Here is an 18732-nt window from a genome sequence, read left to right as displayed (position 1 = left end):
CAGGGGGGGGGGGGTGACATCATAATATTTTTTGAAAATTGAACAACAGGGGTAAAATCAGGGTAAAATGGCTTATACATGATTAAAAACGCTATTTTTACAATTATCTACCCTTCACCCTTTCTTTTTCTTCCTCTTTTTCTTCTTTTCTCTTAATTTTTTTTTCTTTTTTTTTCCTACTCAAAATATTGCAACCGCATCTTTCAGCAATTTACATGGGAGGCCTACTAGTTTTTCAAAACATGACTTAAAGTACATATATAATTTTTTTCCACCATTTTATATTCCTTGTTGTTGTTTTTATAGAATCATCCTAATTATTTGTAAATATTGTAATTAATAGTTATTTTTTCTAATCCCTTATAATTATTTGTATAAATAATTCATGTAATTTTGTTTCTAAATAAACATATAAATATAAAAAAAGTTGTTACATGTATATAATGATCGATGTGTTCTTGTCTGTGTCATTATAATATTACAATATATGTTCTTTTTTTACATGATTTTCTGTATAATTGTTTTATTTTGTAAAATATACCAAACTATTATTTAAGAATTTACATTTCAGCAAGGTAAAAACTTTACATAACTGCTGTGTATTTTTTTTAATGAATCATTTTGGTGTAAATTTTACTTCTGTATTCTGTACCCTTTACTCTGCTAGTACATGGAGAACCTATTGGGTGAACACAATAACAGAGTAAAGGGTACAGAATACTGAAGAAAAATTACAACAAAATGATGCATTTAAAAAATTAGTCAGCAAGTATGTAAAATTTTTACCTAGCTGAAATCTAATTCTTACATAATAGTTTGGTATATTTTACAAAATAGGGGTTAGGTAAAACTTTACACAATTGTTGTGGAGTTCTATACGTACATCGCAGATGTGTATTTTTTACAAAATGAAAAAATTACACAGCAATTATGTAAAAAATTTACTTTGCAGAAATGTAAATTCTTACATAATAGTTTTGTATATTTTACAAAATAGGGGTTAGGTAAAATTTCACACAATTGTTGTGGAGTTCTATACGTACATCACAGTTGTGTAAAATTTAACACAACTTGTGTAAAATTTTCTGTGTGTGTATATATATATATATAGTGTGAAAGAAATGGTTGAAAAGAACAATGGTAGGCGTAGCTTAAATCAAGGTTCCCCAGAGCTATCTACCCTTTGGAAAAATTGGTGATGCCGAAAAAATGTCTCTGCCGGGAATCGAACCCGGGCCCCCAGCTTTGAACGCTGATGCCTTAACCACTAGACCCGGGTTCGATTCCCGGCAGAGACATTTTTTCGGCATCACCAATTTTTCCAAAGGGTAGATAGCTCTGGGGAACCTTGATTTAAGCTACGCCTACCATTGTTCTCTTCAACCATTTCTTTCACACAATATTTAAATAAAAGAGTTGCCAAAGCTGTAGTACATGTATAACTTCACACACACACACACATATATATATATATATATATATATATATATATGTGTGTGTGTGTGTGTGTGTGTATTTTGGAATGATAACTTACTTAATGTAATAAAGTAAAATATGACCACCTTTTTATGAATTTCTTCTCTTTCAGACTTTGTATATATATATGTATATATATATATACGTTTCCATACCATAACTAGATTTTATTTCAGACACAATATGGTCGAAAACTGGAAGACAATGTTTGCATTTTGCTGCAAATTTTTTTTTTGATAACGATTATAAAGATACAATTCAGAGCACCATTATTGTTTCCGTAAAAACCGAATAGTTTATTCTGGTTTGAAATTTTGATATTCAAATCGTTACGAGAAAACCAAATTTCGAGTTGAGACCATATTTCGTTTGTGTGGGCACAAGAACAAAAAATATGCATAATAGTTTCGTTATTATTATAAAAAAGTACATAAATTATATGTAACTACATGTAATTCAAATTGTAATAAAACATCTTTCATATAAATAATTCTATTCACTACTTTTAACTGAAACTACCTCATGTTGACATCTGCAGTTGAATAAAAAGGTATTTGATAGTAGAACCTCCATATAGTGTTGTCAAAGTCAAACGCTTGTTTCCATTTTTTGAGACTTTTGCAATCTTTCAACTTATACTTCAAAATTCCTAAATTATACAAATTATTAATGAAGTATAATTAGAATTCTATTTAATAATAAGAAGTACAAGTCGAAGAGGTTAGCATATCCCAGGTGTTCAGGCAGTGGAATCACACAAAGGAATTTCAAAGTAATTTAAAATTCAAATGAGGCATCGAGCCGGCTTATTATATTCACTCGCGTTCGTAATCACTCGCGTCGGGTTGGTAATCACACGCGTTTTTTATTTTTGGCGAATTTTTTTTTTTTCGGTGCGATTTTTTTTCTAACGGTGTCTTTAATGGGACAAACGTACTGGAAAAATAAAATGAAATTGAAATTCGAGTTTCGTTTTATTTTAAGCTGGTAAGTGCCTTAAATAAAACGTTCTCGACCACTGTTTTAAGATAACAAGCGAATTTTGACTACTGTTTTAACATAATCACATTCCACATCTTAAATCTTAGAGCCATAGGCGGCGGAAGCGGGGGGGGGGCTCCCCCTAAAAAAAGAGAGAGGGGGGAGAAAGGAAGGGAAAGAGGGAGAAAAGAGAAAGAAAAAAAAAGACAGACAGAAAGAAAGAAGCAAGGAAAAAAGGAGAAAGAAAGGAGAAAAGGAATAAAGAAGAAAAAGGAGGAAAGGCTACTCTCGATTTAGCTTTGCCTTTGGAGGATTTTCCTGAAGTCTGTGGTATTCTTTATAAAGCATAGCGAGGTGCTACAATTTCATAATATCACTTTTTATTTGCTTCTCCCTTTCTTTGTGAATTATTTTACACTAACGTAAAAATCAGGGAGGAAAAAAGTGCTGAAGAAGAAAAGCAAGAAGGAAGGAGGAGGAGAAGTAGAAGAAGAAAAAAGAAGATGGAGGACATAAGGGGGTAAAAATGAAACTAAAAAGAGAAAATTGAGGGGAGGATGTAGAAGAAGAGAAAGAGAAGATAAAATAAGGGGAAGACTGAGAAGAGAAAAGGAAGAAGTGAGAAGGGAGATGAACACTAAGGAGAAAGGGAAGAAATTGAGAAGTAGAAGAACAGGGAGAAGAATAAGATGACATAATAATGGGAATAAAAAGAAGACTGAGAAGAAATAGAAGTAGGAGGGGGAGTAAAGTGCACTCTGGTTATAAAGAAGTCCGAGGGACCAACAAAATTGTTCCTTTATACAAATAATTGTGTGTGTGTGTGATATAAGTTTTTTTATATAATGATGGTGCACTGAACAAAATTTAAAAATGGTAAAATGGATTTTCATTAATCTTGCAGGACGTTGCAGGGTGAAAAATATGAAAAAATTTGGGGGTTATCAAGGACAAGAAATCTACACTGTATTGTAATTTGTATTGTAATGTATTTACAAGTGTATATTTGTTGTTGATCACAATGTTTTATTTATGTTTATGTATCCAGCCTACTGTGACTCCCTGAAGCCATGTCTTCTGTTTTCCAATCCATTATTTCTGACTCAATCTGAGTTACCTCGTGCTTGGAGTTGTTTAAGGGGCCTGGATAAATGACGTAGCCGACAACTTCTGTTTTCAGGAAGGCACCGGGACGGTACGGTACCTTGGCTTTGATCGTCGCGCGAATTTTTACCGTGAGAGCGCGCACAGCCACAGGGGCGGATCTTGACCAAAAGCTTCGGTCTTTGTGTCTATTAATTATTATGTTGGTTGTTCCGCTGAACTCCGTTGGCTCCACTCACCAAATACAGAGAAATTTAAAAAAAAATTAAAAATGTTTGAAAAAAACTCCTCGAAACAGACTGCTGCCAGCTGTCTGGGGCGGATCAAGCTTGTTTTCTATTCTTTAATTGCCGGCTTAAAACGAAACTCAAATTTCCCTGCATGTCTGTCCCATTGAAGACACCGTTAAAAAAAAATCGCACCGAAATAAAAAAAATCGCCAAAAATTCAAAACGCGAGTGTTTACGAACCAGAACGCGACGCGAGTGATTATAAACTGCCATCGAGCCCGAGTCTCTATAAAAGGACCCGCTGTCCGTGCGGTATTCATCGTTCAAAGTAGATTGAAGGGTTTTTTTTTTTTTTTCTTCCTTCACAAAGAGAAAACACTCCCACTGTATCGAATTTATTCACATAACAATCAAATCACTTTAGCATACACTCAGACAATCTTTCATTCATGGTGAGAATCAAAAAAGCATTCTTTTCATGATAAAGATATTACACACAAAACAGACTTTGTCATCTTCTGTGCTGTGTACGACATGAAAGGGAGGGGAAACAGAAGGAAAACATTTCCTGATTGTGAAAAGGGTGGGACCTCTTCGACTTGTACTTCTTATTATTAAATAGAATTCTAATTATACTTCATTAATAATTTGTATAATTTAGGAATTCTATTACATAACACTCGTACAAGTCTTCAGAGGTTAGCATCTTCAAAGCAATCACGCACAGAAGATGGCATGTTAAATCTGACGAAGATAAAAAAACACATTTGAAACAATTAGATTATTTGTTTAAGTTTATTTCATGCAGTCTCAATGCTGTGAGAACACGTTAAACTGATTTTTCTTCTTCAATTCCTTTCTTTCTTATTTGTTTCTTCTCCGAAAATAAATACACCGAAAAGGAAAACAATAAAATTCCTTACAAACAAGGACTCTCGTTTGTATAATGGAAACTACATAAAAATGATCTAGTTGTTTGAAGCACTGTTCAGAATTGTAACGCCAAAAGATTTACTAGTATCTGGGAATTTTAAATAAAATTCGGCAAATGTCCGAGTGTTAGACCAATCAGCTGTCTTCATAATCTCGTTTAGGGTAACACCTTGAGCCAAAGCTAATGATGTCGATGCACTACGGAAACTATGAGCAGAAAAAATGTTCGTATCTATGCCAGATGTGGACAGAATGGCTTTCATCCACCTTGCTAAAGTACATGTAGTAACATAATTATGTGGCTTTCTTGATGATATGAAAAGCTTGGTCTCTTTGTTTACTTTTCTAAGAGGTTCAGTACGTTTGATGTATTCTTTTAGGGTAGTCAAAACACAAAGTTTTTGATTAGCGGGGTACGCTGGTAATTTTACAACTTGCTTGTTGATACCCTTTCGGGGTGTTGAAGTCTTAAGTAATTCTTTGACATAAAATACTGCAAAGTTCTCGGACATCTGCATTGAACTAATATCTAGATACATAAGAGTCTGTGTCCGTTGGGCAGAAACAAGAGCCGTTAAGGCTAGTAACTTTTGACTCAAACTTAGTAAGGACAGGTTAACATTATCTGGGAGCGAAGAAAGATAATCTAACACGGTAGACACATTCCAAGTATGATTATACTTTGGTCTAGGGGGATCTTTATTAAATACCCCTTTTAATAAACGAACAACTAGTGGATGTTTGCCAATAGGAAAACCATCGATTGCCGTTAAAATAGACGAAAGTGCAGAACGATAAGCGTTAAGGGTTGAATATGTTTTCCCTAAGGAATGTTGATATGCAAGGAAATTAACAATGCTGTCTATAGACGGGTTGTGCATATTAGTCGACCGTTCAGTACACCAACTACGCCATATCTGCCATGCAGATTCATATTGTTTATTTGTTCCTGGTCGCCAAGAGAATTCAATGAGTTCGGCAGCTTGTTCCGAAATTCCTGTTGAATTCCATTGTTGGCGGAGATAAGCCAGGCGGCTAGTTGAAGTTTGAGTTTGTGTTGAGGGTGGGGGTATGAGGCTGTCCTCTGGAAGCAGGATCGGGGGTGCTACTAGTAGGTCGAGGAGTATTGGAAACCAGACTTGTGCTTTCCAAACAGGTGCTATGAGAATAGCCAATTGTGTGTTGTCCTTTCTCACTTTGTTCAGAACTCTGCATAGAAGACAAAAGGGGGGAAACATGTAAGGAAATAATCCTTCCCAAGACAAAGAGAAGGCATCAATAGCTATTGCCTCCGAGTCTTGTTTCCATGAGACGTATTTGGATAGCTGATTGTTAAATTTTGATGCAAACAAATCTACATCTGGCAAAAGTTGAAATCTGTCTAACAATGATTTAAAAACAAATGGTGAAAGGGTCAATTCTTTATTGACGTCGCGACGGGATAGTACATCAGCAGTACAATTATCGGTACCAGAAATATGTGATGCAGAAAGCCAATTGTTTGATTTAAAACACCAAAGCCAAATTTGTGCGGAAATAGAATTTAATCTTGGTACACTCCCGCCTAGTTTGTTGATATATGAAACAGCAGTACTATTATCCGATTTCACATGAATGTGTTGGTTCACACATGTGCCACACAGAGAAAGTAGTGCATTCTGAAATGCAAGTAATTCTAACCCGTTGATATGCAAAACTTGATGCTTGGATGGCCAGGTGCCTTGCGTAAAAGAGTCATCTTCATGTGAAAATGCACCCCATCCCGATCTACTTGCATCTGTAGATATTGTTATGCTAATAGAAGGATGCTGAATAGAGGATCGGAATTCCTCTGGTGTTATAGAAAGCCACCATTGAATTTCAGCGCGTACATGGGGTTCGAACACAAAATATGCATCAAAATTATAATCAGACTTTTGTAAGGCTTCTGTTTTCGCAAATTCAAGAATACGAAAATGTAATTTGCCTGGTGGGAAGGCCTCAAAAAACGAAACAATTAAGCCAATAAACTTTGCAAGATTTCTAATTTTGATCTCTTGGCTACTAAGAATAGTTTTTCCAAGCAATTGAAAATTCTTTATCTTATCAATTGGCACACTGACCGTCATCTGCATTGAATTGACGACAAAGCCGAGAAATGTGATAGTAGTCTGGGGCATCAAACTTGACTTGGCATAATTAACGGCAAAGCCTAATGATTCTAACAAATTTACAACATATGACGTGTTATCCAAACTTTCCTGTCTAGAACGAGCAAAAATTAAAATGTCATCCAAATAAATCATTGCTCGTATGCCTCTTTCTCGAACTGAGGCAATGACGGGTTTCATAATTTTGGTGAATACCCGAGGAGCTGAGCTCAATCCAAAAGGAAGACATTGAAAACAGAAGAATTTTTCGTCCCATGAAAAAGAAAGATATCCATGTTGGCTAGGATCAATGGGTACAGAAAAGTATGCATCTTTAAGATCAATCGTAGTTAGGAAATCGTTAGAAATAATCAAATCTTTGACCAAATTAAAATGCTCCATTTTGAAATGTTCGTATGTCACGAATTTATTCAAGTTTTTCAAATTGATTATCGGTCTCAGACCTCCAGATTTCTTAGCAACAGTAAATATTGTTGACAAATACATGCATTCACGTAATGGAATTTCTCTAACAGCTTGTTTCAGTAAAAGGTCGGCAATTTCTGTGTCGATTGCGTCTTTTTCTTCCTGAGTAAATGAAATATTACTCGGATGATAAATCTGGAAGGGAGTAGATAAAAAATCTATCCTGTAACCCGAAATGGATGGTAAAACCCACGGGTCGGAGGTGATCTGAGACCAGGCATCTTTGAAAAACTTGAGTCTTCCTGCAAAATTTGGGGTACTCACTACTTTTTTGCCTGTCTATGAATCGAAGAGCTCTGACGATTCTGGTCCGCTGGAAAGCGTGGGGGTGAAAGCGGTGGACGAGACACCGTTGCTGGAGCTCGAGAGCGGTTCCACTGAGACGATCGTTGTCCCTTGAAGTCATGGCGACGCTGAGTGGAAAAATCGGTTTGCTTCCTCTGGGTGTGGCGACGTGGGGCCTTCCCATGATGTGAGACTTTTGTCCCACATTGTACGCTTCAGCCACATTTTTTAGGGTACTCTGTATATCTTTCCCAAACAACTTCTCATCCAAGGGAGTATTCCGGCTACACAAACCCTTGTATTTGGGGTTGATATAGGGCTTGATTTCCGCTCTCCGATACATACTTAACTCATAAGAAGCATGCCCGCTTAAAGTGAGCCCATCAAGAGAAAACTCTTTAATGCGTTCAATGTTCACTGGCCTCTTCTGAGACGTTGCTGCGTGTAATTCTTCCAAAATTTCCCCGTAGGGAAGAAGTCCCTGCAAAACATTGTTCTGCAGTTTCTGGAGGCGAACATCGTTAGACCGAGCTCTGCCCGAAATAGTCTGCCAAACCTCAGGCACAATGCGTGGCGTACAAGCTTCAGGGGCATTGCTGGGGGTAAGATATCGCGACGAAATCTTCTCCAAACTCTCTTTCTTGGGCGGGAGAGTAACCGCTTTAGTAAGCCTTTCGGCCAGCTTATCAAACTTGGCAGGGCCAACACTGATGCCAGTGTCATATAAATCGGCATCTTCTCTGATATCAAGCTCCTTGGGCTCTAAATCGACGTCTGGGTCGTAGTGGACTACTGGGGTCCAGCATCTGACATAGCATCCAGCTCGTTGGGCCCCGCAAGGAGGCTTAATATGTCGTCATCACCCCGAGGGGGATGTTGCTGATGCACAGCGTGCCAAGCACGTCTGTTGAAATGCTCACTAGGAGCTGAACTTTCACGATCCATATACCGAGACAACGTCTCAGTTAGCCGCTTAATCTCAGCAGCCTGAGAAGTCAGGCGTTGGTTAACATCCTCTCCTACGGAGAGGAGCGGCTCTGCTCGCTCCGGTTGGGCTTCGTCGGCCATGGAGAAAAGAGTACTGGTGTAGAACTAACGTCACTGCCTGCACACAAGGAAAAGATGAATACCGCACGGACAGCGGGTCCTTTTATAGAGACTCGGGCTCGATGCCTCATTTGAATTTTAAATTACTTTGAAATTCCTTTGTGTGATTCCACTGCCTGAACACCTGGGATATGCTAACCTCTGAAGACTTGTACGAGTGTTATGTAATAGAACTTTAATTACCAAAAGCAGTGCTTCTGGTATAATAGGTTCCCTATCTTTTGGTTTTACATGTTTATTGAAACCATAACGAATGGCGTTGCACAGGCCATAATATTGAAGAAAATTGACGTTTACGTTCTATTTGCGTTGAAAATCAAAATATGAGAGAAAATTTCCATCTGTTCCCAAAATATCATTAACAAAACACACCCCGTTAACACACCAAAACCCTGAAAAATATTACATTATTATTCATTTTAATTTTGGGATTATTCCAAAGGGCTTGACATGCAACGTCATCAACAATAAGACGGGTAAGATCCGAAAAGGCCAACAATACCTGTGCCCAAAATGGGTTATTCATTGATATAGCAAGTGATGTATAATGCTCAGCGCCCATGAGTATAGTTGAAAAGATGTATATGCTGTAGGCAAAAATAATCGAAACATGTTAAAAGTAAAATTTTCAGAACAAGAAATAAACCGTCTTATCCATGAAATTTTTAATGATTTGGAATGGATAAAAATATCAGTAATCCTAACACCACCCTCATTATACGATTAACGGTTCATTCTCAGAAGAATGCACCAATTGATGGGGGAAAATCGTAAAAATAAAGTCTACAGAATGGGTTGAAAGATGCACATTGTGAAAGTACCATCTATGAGAAAGTGGCAACAGAAAAAAGGCAAGTTGCCGTTGCGTCAGTTTGAAGTACTGACCGGATTAACTCAAGCAATGTATATCAACGTTACGGAGGTTAATCGTTAAAATTATCCACTTATGTTACTCAATTATATCACTTTTAAAATGAATTAAATAGAAATGCACACAATTCAGTTAAAGTGTGGTATCAACAAATTTATTTACTGAAGGCAAAATATTTATTTTTCTGTTTTTATTATAACAAATTGAAATAAATCACAAAATATACAAATGATTATTTCAGAAGCAGTATGTTACCAAATAACATATGACAAAAAGTACCCCAACAATCATTGCACATCCTTCGTTTAGTTCAGCCATTCTCATTTACTTTTTTTGAAGCTCCACATATCTTCTTGAGAATCTATAATGCTCATCCATCAATTACGCAAACAAGCGAAATATTGCGGAAGGGGTCCAGGGGCCATGGTGGGGGTCGAGGGGGCAGAGCCCCCGAAGCTTTGGAATATGGGCTCTAATTAATATCAATAGAAGAAATACAAAAGCCAACAATCTACACAATTTATTTAAAAAAAAATGATTAGTGACGTTTTCACAATATTGGCCTACCAGCAATGTAAACAAAAAATATGTATTTTACAGCAAAATTGATGTCAGCAGAGTCGCCATAAAATGTGCGTATTTTCTTTTTACTGTATTGATGTTAAATTTTCCATGAATAAGAAAGAAAAAATAATAAAATCAGAGTTTTTATAGAGTAGGCCTATAGTTAAAACAGATGAAATGTGTTAGTCCTAACCAATGTATATTGTTTCTCTCTCTTGAATATTTCTAGGAAAAAAATAAACAACACTTCTGTAATTTTGCACACAATTATGGAAACTCTGCTGACAGCATTTGTTGTAAAAATACAGATACTTTTTACAGTGAGTAATACCACTAGTTCAGACTGTTTTGCACCAGATCTAGTGGCTGAAGCAAGTGGCGTAATGAGTAAAAAATTGAGGGGGCAAGATATGGTGGCTGGAGCAAAATTTCTTAAAATATGCGAGCGAACGCAGCGAGCAATAAAAAATGTTGAGCTTTTCAATACCAAAACCTATATTTTGGATAGATTTTGACATAATATTAAGAAAATCTAATAGCGTTCAACTCTTACCCTTTCCCTATTTTCTTTATTTTTCTCTTTTTTTCTTGGCCGTGAATCATTTGCGAAGGCGTTGCACTGCACTAACGCCCCAAACTGCCCCCCTCTCTCTACAACTCACGTGCAGTATCATTCATTCAGTTCATGTTAAGCAAGAGTGCATGCAGGCAATCACGGTAGAGACAATACACCGGAGCATATTTCATTTTTACACCTTTGATTTTAATCGGCTTCACAAACAAAGTTTATGCTTGTTAATTTGTCTCAAATTCATTATATATATTTTTTAATATCATATCATATGACGTTTAAAGCTTTAATAACCAAAGCATATACTCTGGAAATTCCAAATTACTCGCCGTAGAAATAGCAATCCTATGAACGGGGCTTTCAAATCACTTGTGTGGCACAGAAACCTTGTACAGAAAAATAGAAATAAAAATAAAAACACCAAATAGATTAATAGGCCTTACCGAGTGCAAAATTTGACAAAATCTGAGGAAATCAATTAGCATTTAAGTGTCAAGTAAGGATCTTTTGTTTTTGTAATAAAATGATCACCAAATCCTCATTTCCAGGTTAGTCCTATTGGTAGATACATTTTTTGCACCCTCATTTTCCCATATTTTACTTACTTTTTATACCGGCTCCCAAGCGCCACTCTGCAAAGCTCGGTGTGCCACAAGTGGCGCGCGCGCCACTATTTGAGAATCCCTGGTTTAGTTTAATGTTCATAATTTGAATGAGGGTTAACCCTTTGGGTGCGACGGGCCTCCACGGGCTTCCACAGAAGCCCAGCGAGTCGTTCACTTAGCTACGACGGGCTTCTACAGAAGCCGAGATTTGTTTGGTTTTATTCGATGAAGTTTTTCAGCTTTTTGGTAATTGTTATGTACTAAAACCTCTGCCATTATTTCCTTTATAAACCTATTTCAATAACAGAATTAAAAAAATATACATCTACATGGAGAAAAAACCCGAAAGAAGGCAATTATTTCAACTTTACCCGATTTTTTCGTTGGAGTCAGACGGGGTGGATACATTTTTTGACGAGCACGTACGCGCGCGCACAAGGCCTGATCAAATGATTTTATCCGCATCGTTGTTCTGATAGATACGCTAACATCTTTTCTGCAGGATCGTCACGTAATAAGCTACGCGTTTATTCACCATTTTCGTCTTATTATTTGTTTCATCAAGGAGATATCACTTTAGAATGATATCGCCTTGGTTTCATCGATCGATTGTATTTTGAGAAAAACAAAAAGCTTGTACTAGTCTAGAGTAATGTCTTAGTACTTTGAGTTGATCTCGGTGCACTTTTGAACTTTTTCCCTCCCCATCATCCATCTTCTTCTCATTATTTTTGTCTACTATTCTGAAAAAAGGAGAAAAGAAAGCAGTTTCGCACACCATTCATCTTGTGCTCTTTTCAAAAGGGAAACGTCCATGTAGTTTATGATATCCGCACTACCCGAACAAAAGAATGTAAGGGCGGCCACTCAAATTCCTTCCGAAAAGAGCAGGATACAGATGGTCAACGCCCGAACAAAAGGAAGATTAGTGTTTATCGGCAGGATGAACTATTTAATGCTTTTCGTACATAGCAATACAAAAGCTTTTATGAATACCTTTTTTTATTTCGACCAACATACCGTATCTAAAAAAAATGTTTTGTCTCATTTCCCGACAACACAGGTGCTTATGACATCCGTCAGTGATTCATATTGCACAAAAGTGCTTCCCCTGGGTAATGATGCATGTTAGGATGAAAGAAGAATCATTTAGGGAAATTATAGAAAAAAGATGTTCAGATGTCACGGAGAACGAGAGAGAATGAAAGACAGAGATAAAAGGGGAAATAGACAAGTGCGCTTTTGCTAAAATTCCATGAATATCTACTTAAACGAATAACAAAATGACTTTATTTTTTGGTTAGATTACTTTAAAAAAATCCCACGTTTGTTTGTCACAACTCTGTCCTCAGACCCTTGTCAAACCGATGACTTTTTATCATTATTCTTGTTTGACCCAGCCCCCCCCCCCCCCCCGATGGAAATGTTCTGACCTACACTCTAATATTGCTTGTTTGTCTTCTCTCTCCGATTTTCTGCTTTTAATTGCGAGTAACGCGTGTTGTATATACGTTTATAATCGTAAGAGCAATTACATTCATTTATTTAGTTATTTTCTCTTTAAGGATATTCATAGCATAGGCTTAGCTATGTTGTTGACATGTTAATTTCACTGAGGTCATTCAAGAGTCTTCTAAATGTAGACTGCTCTAGAAATGGGCAGAATGTTCTTTTTAGACAATACTAGAAGCATCAAGAATAGTGAATACTAGAAGCTTCCAGAATAGTAAATAATTTGTATATAACATGTATAAGCTGACAGTTTCTTCAAGGATATCATGATATCAGATCACTTAATGATATCAGACCAGAACTCAGAGTTTCACGCCATAATTTATGTCAGAGCAGACTCAATGAACTGTTTGCAGTTACTTTGAGAGAGTAATTCTCAGTTCTCATCGACATCATCAACCTGTTTTAATGAACACTCTTCAACCCATTGATATTTTGCTGAAATTGACTGTTAATCATCATCAACATCTTCTTCACGGACATTTCAACTCATTACAGTGACTCTTGTTATTCATCGTGCTTCAACATCAGTTTCATCTTCGCCATCATTCTGAACTTTAATTTAAGGAATCTTCGCCAGCCAACTTAGAGTTTACTATGGATTATTATCACAATTTCAAGAGACGTAAGACCATTATTATTTTTTTATTTGTTTTATGTATAATCAATTTCCTGAAAGAAAAGGAAATCAAATTAAAAAACATTTCATTGTTATTTGTTGCAGTATCGTAACACGCGGTAGAAAAGATAAGAATAAAGACCGTCCTGGCCAGTTTTTCCCCGTTACGTCAAAAAAAAAATGCATTTGGGGCGCTTACCATGCTTAGCATCCAAACCAAAATATTTGGGAAAAGATTTGTGTTATACAGGGACAGCAATGTTTTTTTATGGTGCAGGGGTTGAGCTGTGGGACTGGGGTGAATCGGCTAAAAAATCACATTTTTTTAATTCATGCCATTTTACAGAATGAATTTATAATAAGTTAGGTTTTAGAAGTTCTCCATCTCATTCTCCTTTTTTCTCCCAGATGAAAACTTTTGCATTGAAAAGTTGACGAAAACATAATCACATCAAATAAAACCAATAATGAACTAAAAGTTTCCTCGCCCGAAATGGAGGAAAGTAAGGCATCCCCTAAAGTAAACACGTTTGTCTGGCGTGTCCCGACAGAACCCTCTCAATCCTACACACTTATATTCATGTGTGACCAACACCCACCCCCCCCCCCCCAAAAAAAAAAAATGATGTTGATACTGACCCAAATATTATTGATTTTCCTACTTTTTCGCCATTTTTTTTAACCGGCAAATAGCATGGTAGAAAAGATTCATATAGAGGAAAAAAAAACGACCCACCCATTTTTGTTTCCGTTACTGCAAACAAACATTTGGGGCGCTTACCCTGGTTAGCATCAAAACCAAAATATCTGATTTTTCTGAAGGGGTGGAGCTGAATGTGGGAGGAAGTGGACCGGCCCCCAAAAATACAAATTTATATAGACTTCGGCTTTTTTGTACATGTTTGCTGAAGGGGGTGAGGACTAAAACTTCTTACCAACTCCGCAGCCTCTGTACTATTAGATTGAACGATTAAAACGATAGAGACAAAATGAATTCTAACTATTATGAATGCTTTTTTATGATTTATTTATTACTTTGTTTTCGGTTGTGAAATCAAGGAGACAAATTAAAAATAGAACAAAACGAAAGAACAAAAAAAAAAACACTTTTGATTGCGGATGCTATAATTTATTCAAGAAAAAATACTTTCTCTTAGAAAGAAAGAAACGTAGAAAGTGACAAGGAGAGAGTTGGGAGGTATGATTTCAGACTTACAATTTTAGTCACTTTTACTCGTTTGACTCTTTGAAATAATTTCAGGATATTACAAATCGAATACCGGTGCGCAAATTTCAGGAACAAAATTATTTCATTATTATAATAGCTGCGTGGAAAATTGAATTAAATGATACATATAATGTATGACAAAATATAAAAAATGACTTTTAGTGAAATATGGAGGCCTCTGTCTTGTCATAACCCTAAGCCCCAAGTTCACAAAAATTAGTTTAGTCGTGCATTTCTATACGATGATGATGATCATCATATGTGATCGATCATGCCGAAATGAGAGACAAGTCGCAAATCAAAATTCCTTGGAATTCGACACACAAATAAAAAAGTCAAAATTGTGAAGATTTCCTTTTTTTCCATTTTCTGATTCTTCCATGTTTCATAATTACTCTGTGAAAAAGACGAGTGAAATTGATGACGGGAATATGATAAAAAAGCAGTTTTTCTGCGAGTGTTTTTTTCGGTCAATTCGAAAATTTCTGATACTTGGCACGTTCGACTTGATCGAATTTCGCTTCATACTAAGCTCCGCCCCTAGCAACGCATGCCATTGTTGATTGGCTATTCATTTAAACTCGTGTACAGCTGGCGGCGGCCGCTCGCTCGATCGATCGATCGGTTCAATGATTCAGCTTCAAAAGAAAGATCAAAAGCATCGATTTCAATACGTATTCTGAAATTCAAAAGGGGGGCTTCTTGACAATAGTTAACAAACGGGATACAACTTCTAAAGGGTTATTTTTTGGTGATAATAGTACCAGGCGGGGGTATTAGCGATAGATTGATACCGGATTTAGAGTTTTAGCCTGGCTATAATCGCGAAATAAAAGTCATGTAGAGACGCAAAGTATTCAGAACACAGTTTGTTTGCGAGGATTAATTTCATTAAACATAACATGGACATGTTGAAGATTCTCTCCATCATTTGCAAGTGATCGGGATGTTTTCAAGAGAGAACATTTTCAAAAGAAAGGGTTTACAATCCTTAAAAGTATTGTTTGTTCGTGAATGTGAGTTAATTGATCTGCAGTATCTTTAACAAAAGAAACAAAATTTATGTAGAAAGCTTGGTGGGCTTCATTATTTCCAATTATTTATAATCAAGACATTGTTGCCCTCAATTTTTATCATGTTTGAATGAAAGATAGAGAAAGCGAAAGAAATAACTGTACAAACAGAAAGTCTGAGACAGCTAACGTCGACCAATGAAAAATGGCCGAAACGACCATGCAGAAGGTTTAGTGCATTTTTTTGGATAAAGACATTGATTGAAAATATCAGTCGTTTAAAATACACATATTGAAATAAACATTTCATAAAAGTCATTGTCATGTTGTTCCATTCGACTGTGTCCAGATCTATTCTCTCTTTCCCTCTCTCTTATTCTCTTACCTACTTCTTTCGTCTTTCTTGTGTTTTATTTCTTCCTTTCTTCCTCTCTCCCCCTTTTCGTTCGCTCTTCTTATTCAGGTCATTCGGTCTCCTCTCTCTAACCCCCTCCCCTATTCTATCTCATCCCCTTTCTCTTCTTTAGTTCTTTCGTCCCTCTTAATCTGTTTTTCTTTCTTCCCTTTCGATCTTTTTTTTTCTCTGCCGATTTTTCCCCCTCCTTTCCTTCTTCTCTCTTGCCTTTTTTTCACCCTCCACTTTTTTTTTCAATTTTCCCCTTTTCTTATTGTTTTCGTTTCTATTTACATAATTCTGTTTTTCGTTCTTCTCACCCTTCGATCTTCTCTCTTTTTGCCGGTTTTCTTTCTTTTTTCCTTCTTTGTTTTCTCCCTCCCTCACCCACCGCCTTATTCCTCTTTTTTTCTTTCGTTCCTCTTTATATAATTATGTTTTCCTTCTTCCTGTCCCCTGCCCATTCCCACCATCTTATTCCTCTCCCCCCTCCATTTCTTTTTCTTCTCCCCCGTCGATCTGCTCTCAATATTTTTTAACCTCATTTCTTCCCCCTTTTTTCCTTCTTATTCCTCTCTCTTGCTCACCCCACCGTCTTATTCCTCATCCTTTTTCCTCTTATTTATTTTGTTGTTCTGTATTATTCGTTCTTCTCCCCATTCGATCTTCTATTTTTTTTTCACAGCCGTTCTTTCTTCTTCCTCTTTCCTGCCCACGCCCACCGTATTTTTCCTCCATTCTTCGTCTTATTTTTTTAAATCCTCTTTATATGTTTGAGAGTGAACACATGCGAAAATATATCGAACAGCTTTTATTGTTCTTTCTTTAATCATTCAATCTTACAAAGACATCATTGTTGCACAAGGCATTTGCAACAAACCTCTGATTCTTTATCTGTATTACTGCGTTAGAATATATATATTTTTTTTAAACAAGTGCACACCAAGCTACCAATAATGCCTATAGAATTTCCATTTATTTGAAAGCAGGATAAAATAGCATTGCACATTAAATGCCTTGCTCACAGACATAGGTGCCGCGGCCGGGGATCGAACCCCGGACTTTTTATGTATAGCCAGGCGCCTTAGACCACTCGGCCACGGCACAACCAAAATATTGTTTGTGCTTGATATCGATCCGAAAATCAGCATTCGTGGAGGTGTCGTGGCCGAGTGGTCCAAGGTGCCCGACTATACATAGGAAGCCCGGGGTTTATCCTGCATTCAAATAAGTGGAATGTTGTATGCATTCTTGGTAACTAGGTGTGCACTTGTTAGTTTAAAAAAAAATCTTATCTCCCCTAATCTATCCTTTGTTGGAAATAATTGTGGCGGGATTTTACTCAGGGTACCTCCTCGCTCTTTTTGTTGTAGAGTTAAGACGTTTATGCCAGGTTTTTTTTCCCGGAATCAGTTTTAGAATCACTATAACTTTTTTTTCATTAATATATCTTTTTTTTTTTTTCATACTAATTTTAAATCATTCCAATGCTGTAAATAATTATACCCCCCCCCCCAAAAAAAAAAGATCGATAATAGACGATATTGAGCAAATTATTCACGTTTTTTGGTCTCACTGCCTCAATCTAACATAAGCATTCATAAAACATGATCACACAAGCCTTTCGTATAAAGATAAGGTTCAAGTTGAAATATTTTAAAGGCTTATCTTACCATTTTACAACGGATAGTTCTTTTTATTAGAACATGCGGTTAAAGTTTAGGTCATAATGACTCGCTTGATAGATTACATGTGAGAGTAAACGCGATCGACATTCAAACAACCGCATAGAGGCAATTTGCGGTATATGAAATTGTTATTATTATTTAATAAATAAGACGATGATACAATGAAAATCATTGGTATACTCCCTCCTCACTGGTTTTAGGTCCGACCTTTTCTCCCTGCCTTTTATTTCATTAAAAAGGGAGATCATGACAATTATTTCTTTCACGAATATAATTACAAAACCCCAGTATAACTATGGAGCTATTACACTGATCTGTATAGAAGATCAGTGGATTGACATATCGAACCAGAACATTAACTTTGTTTCGTCTTGCAGTCGCGCGTGACCTGCAAGTTCGCTATTGTTCCAAATGCAGCCTCCTCATTGGTCAATCGTTTCGCCTTCTTTGGCAAGCGGTTGCTAGGACATTTCGGTTAGCTCGGCGGTGGCAAAATTAGTGGGTTTTCGCCCAGCGTCGTACGACGTAGAACGTACGTGTGCAAAAATCGCCAACTTTCATGGAAACAGAGGCCCGAGCGTTCTTGAGCTCAAATCACGGACGGTTCTTCCGCAAATTAGCGGGCGTCCGCATTAGAACGTAGGATTTGTCAACAGCCGTCAACAGCCAATCAGATCGCTTGTAGAGCGAGCAAGCTGAGCCGATCGATGTAAACACATTCGCCCATCGCGTGCATGCACATGTTGTACTCTACTCTGACTACACTGATAGCTGAAAGCTTCAAAACATGGACTCGAATGCGAGTTTTTCGGTGAGTACCATTTCAATTATACTAAAATCAAGCTAAGTATAATTTCAAAATGTTACAGTAGAAGTTTAAACGAGTATGATTATTGAAATATGATTGAAAAGCCGTTGCATGGCTCGGTCGACGAC

At 36.8% G+C, this 18732-nt stretch overlaps 1 protein-coding gene across 1 annotated transcript; it reads right to left on the bottom strand.

The window, feature by feature from the left end:
• Nucleotides 1-4572: 4572 nt before the first annotated feature.
• On the bottom strand, nt 4573-8692 carry LOC129277928 (uncharacterized). The gene is made up of 3 exons (XM_064100473.1): nt 8545-8692; nt 7604-8413; nt 4573-5933 (listed from the first exon to the last, which is right to left on the bottom strand). Exons 1-3 carry the CDS (start codon nt 8690-8692, stop codon nt 5926-5928), a joined length of 966 nt encoding a protein of 321 aa, XP_063956543.1. The 3' UTR covers nt 4573-5925.
• Between the last annotated feature and the right edge of the window lie 10040 nt (nt 8693-18732).

This window comes from Lytechinus pictus, chromosome 6 (genome assembly GCF_037042905.1).
Source record: "Lytechinus pictus isolate F3 Inbred chromosome 6, Lp3.0, whole genome shotgun sequence".
Taxonomy (NCBI): domain Eukaryota; kingdom Metazoa; phylum Echinodermata; class Echinoidea; order Temnopleuroida; family Toxopneustidae; genus Lytechinus; species Lytechinus pictus.
This window is presented reverse-complemented; position numbering and strand designations above follow the sequence as displayed.

Excerpts from the sequence above, each read along its gene's own strand:
- LOC129277928 (XM_064100473.1), bottom strand. The coding sequence starts at position 8,692 with ATGGCCGACGAAGCCCAACCGGAGCGAGCAGAGCCGCTCCTCTCCGTA. Across the intron at positions 8,414-8,544 it reads TCGTGAAAGTTCAGCTCCTA|TCCACTACGACCCAGACGTC; the intron begins GTGAGCATTTCA and ends GGACCCCAGTAG.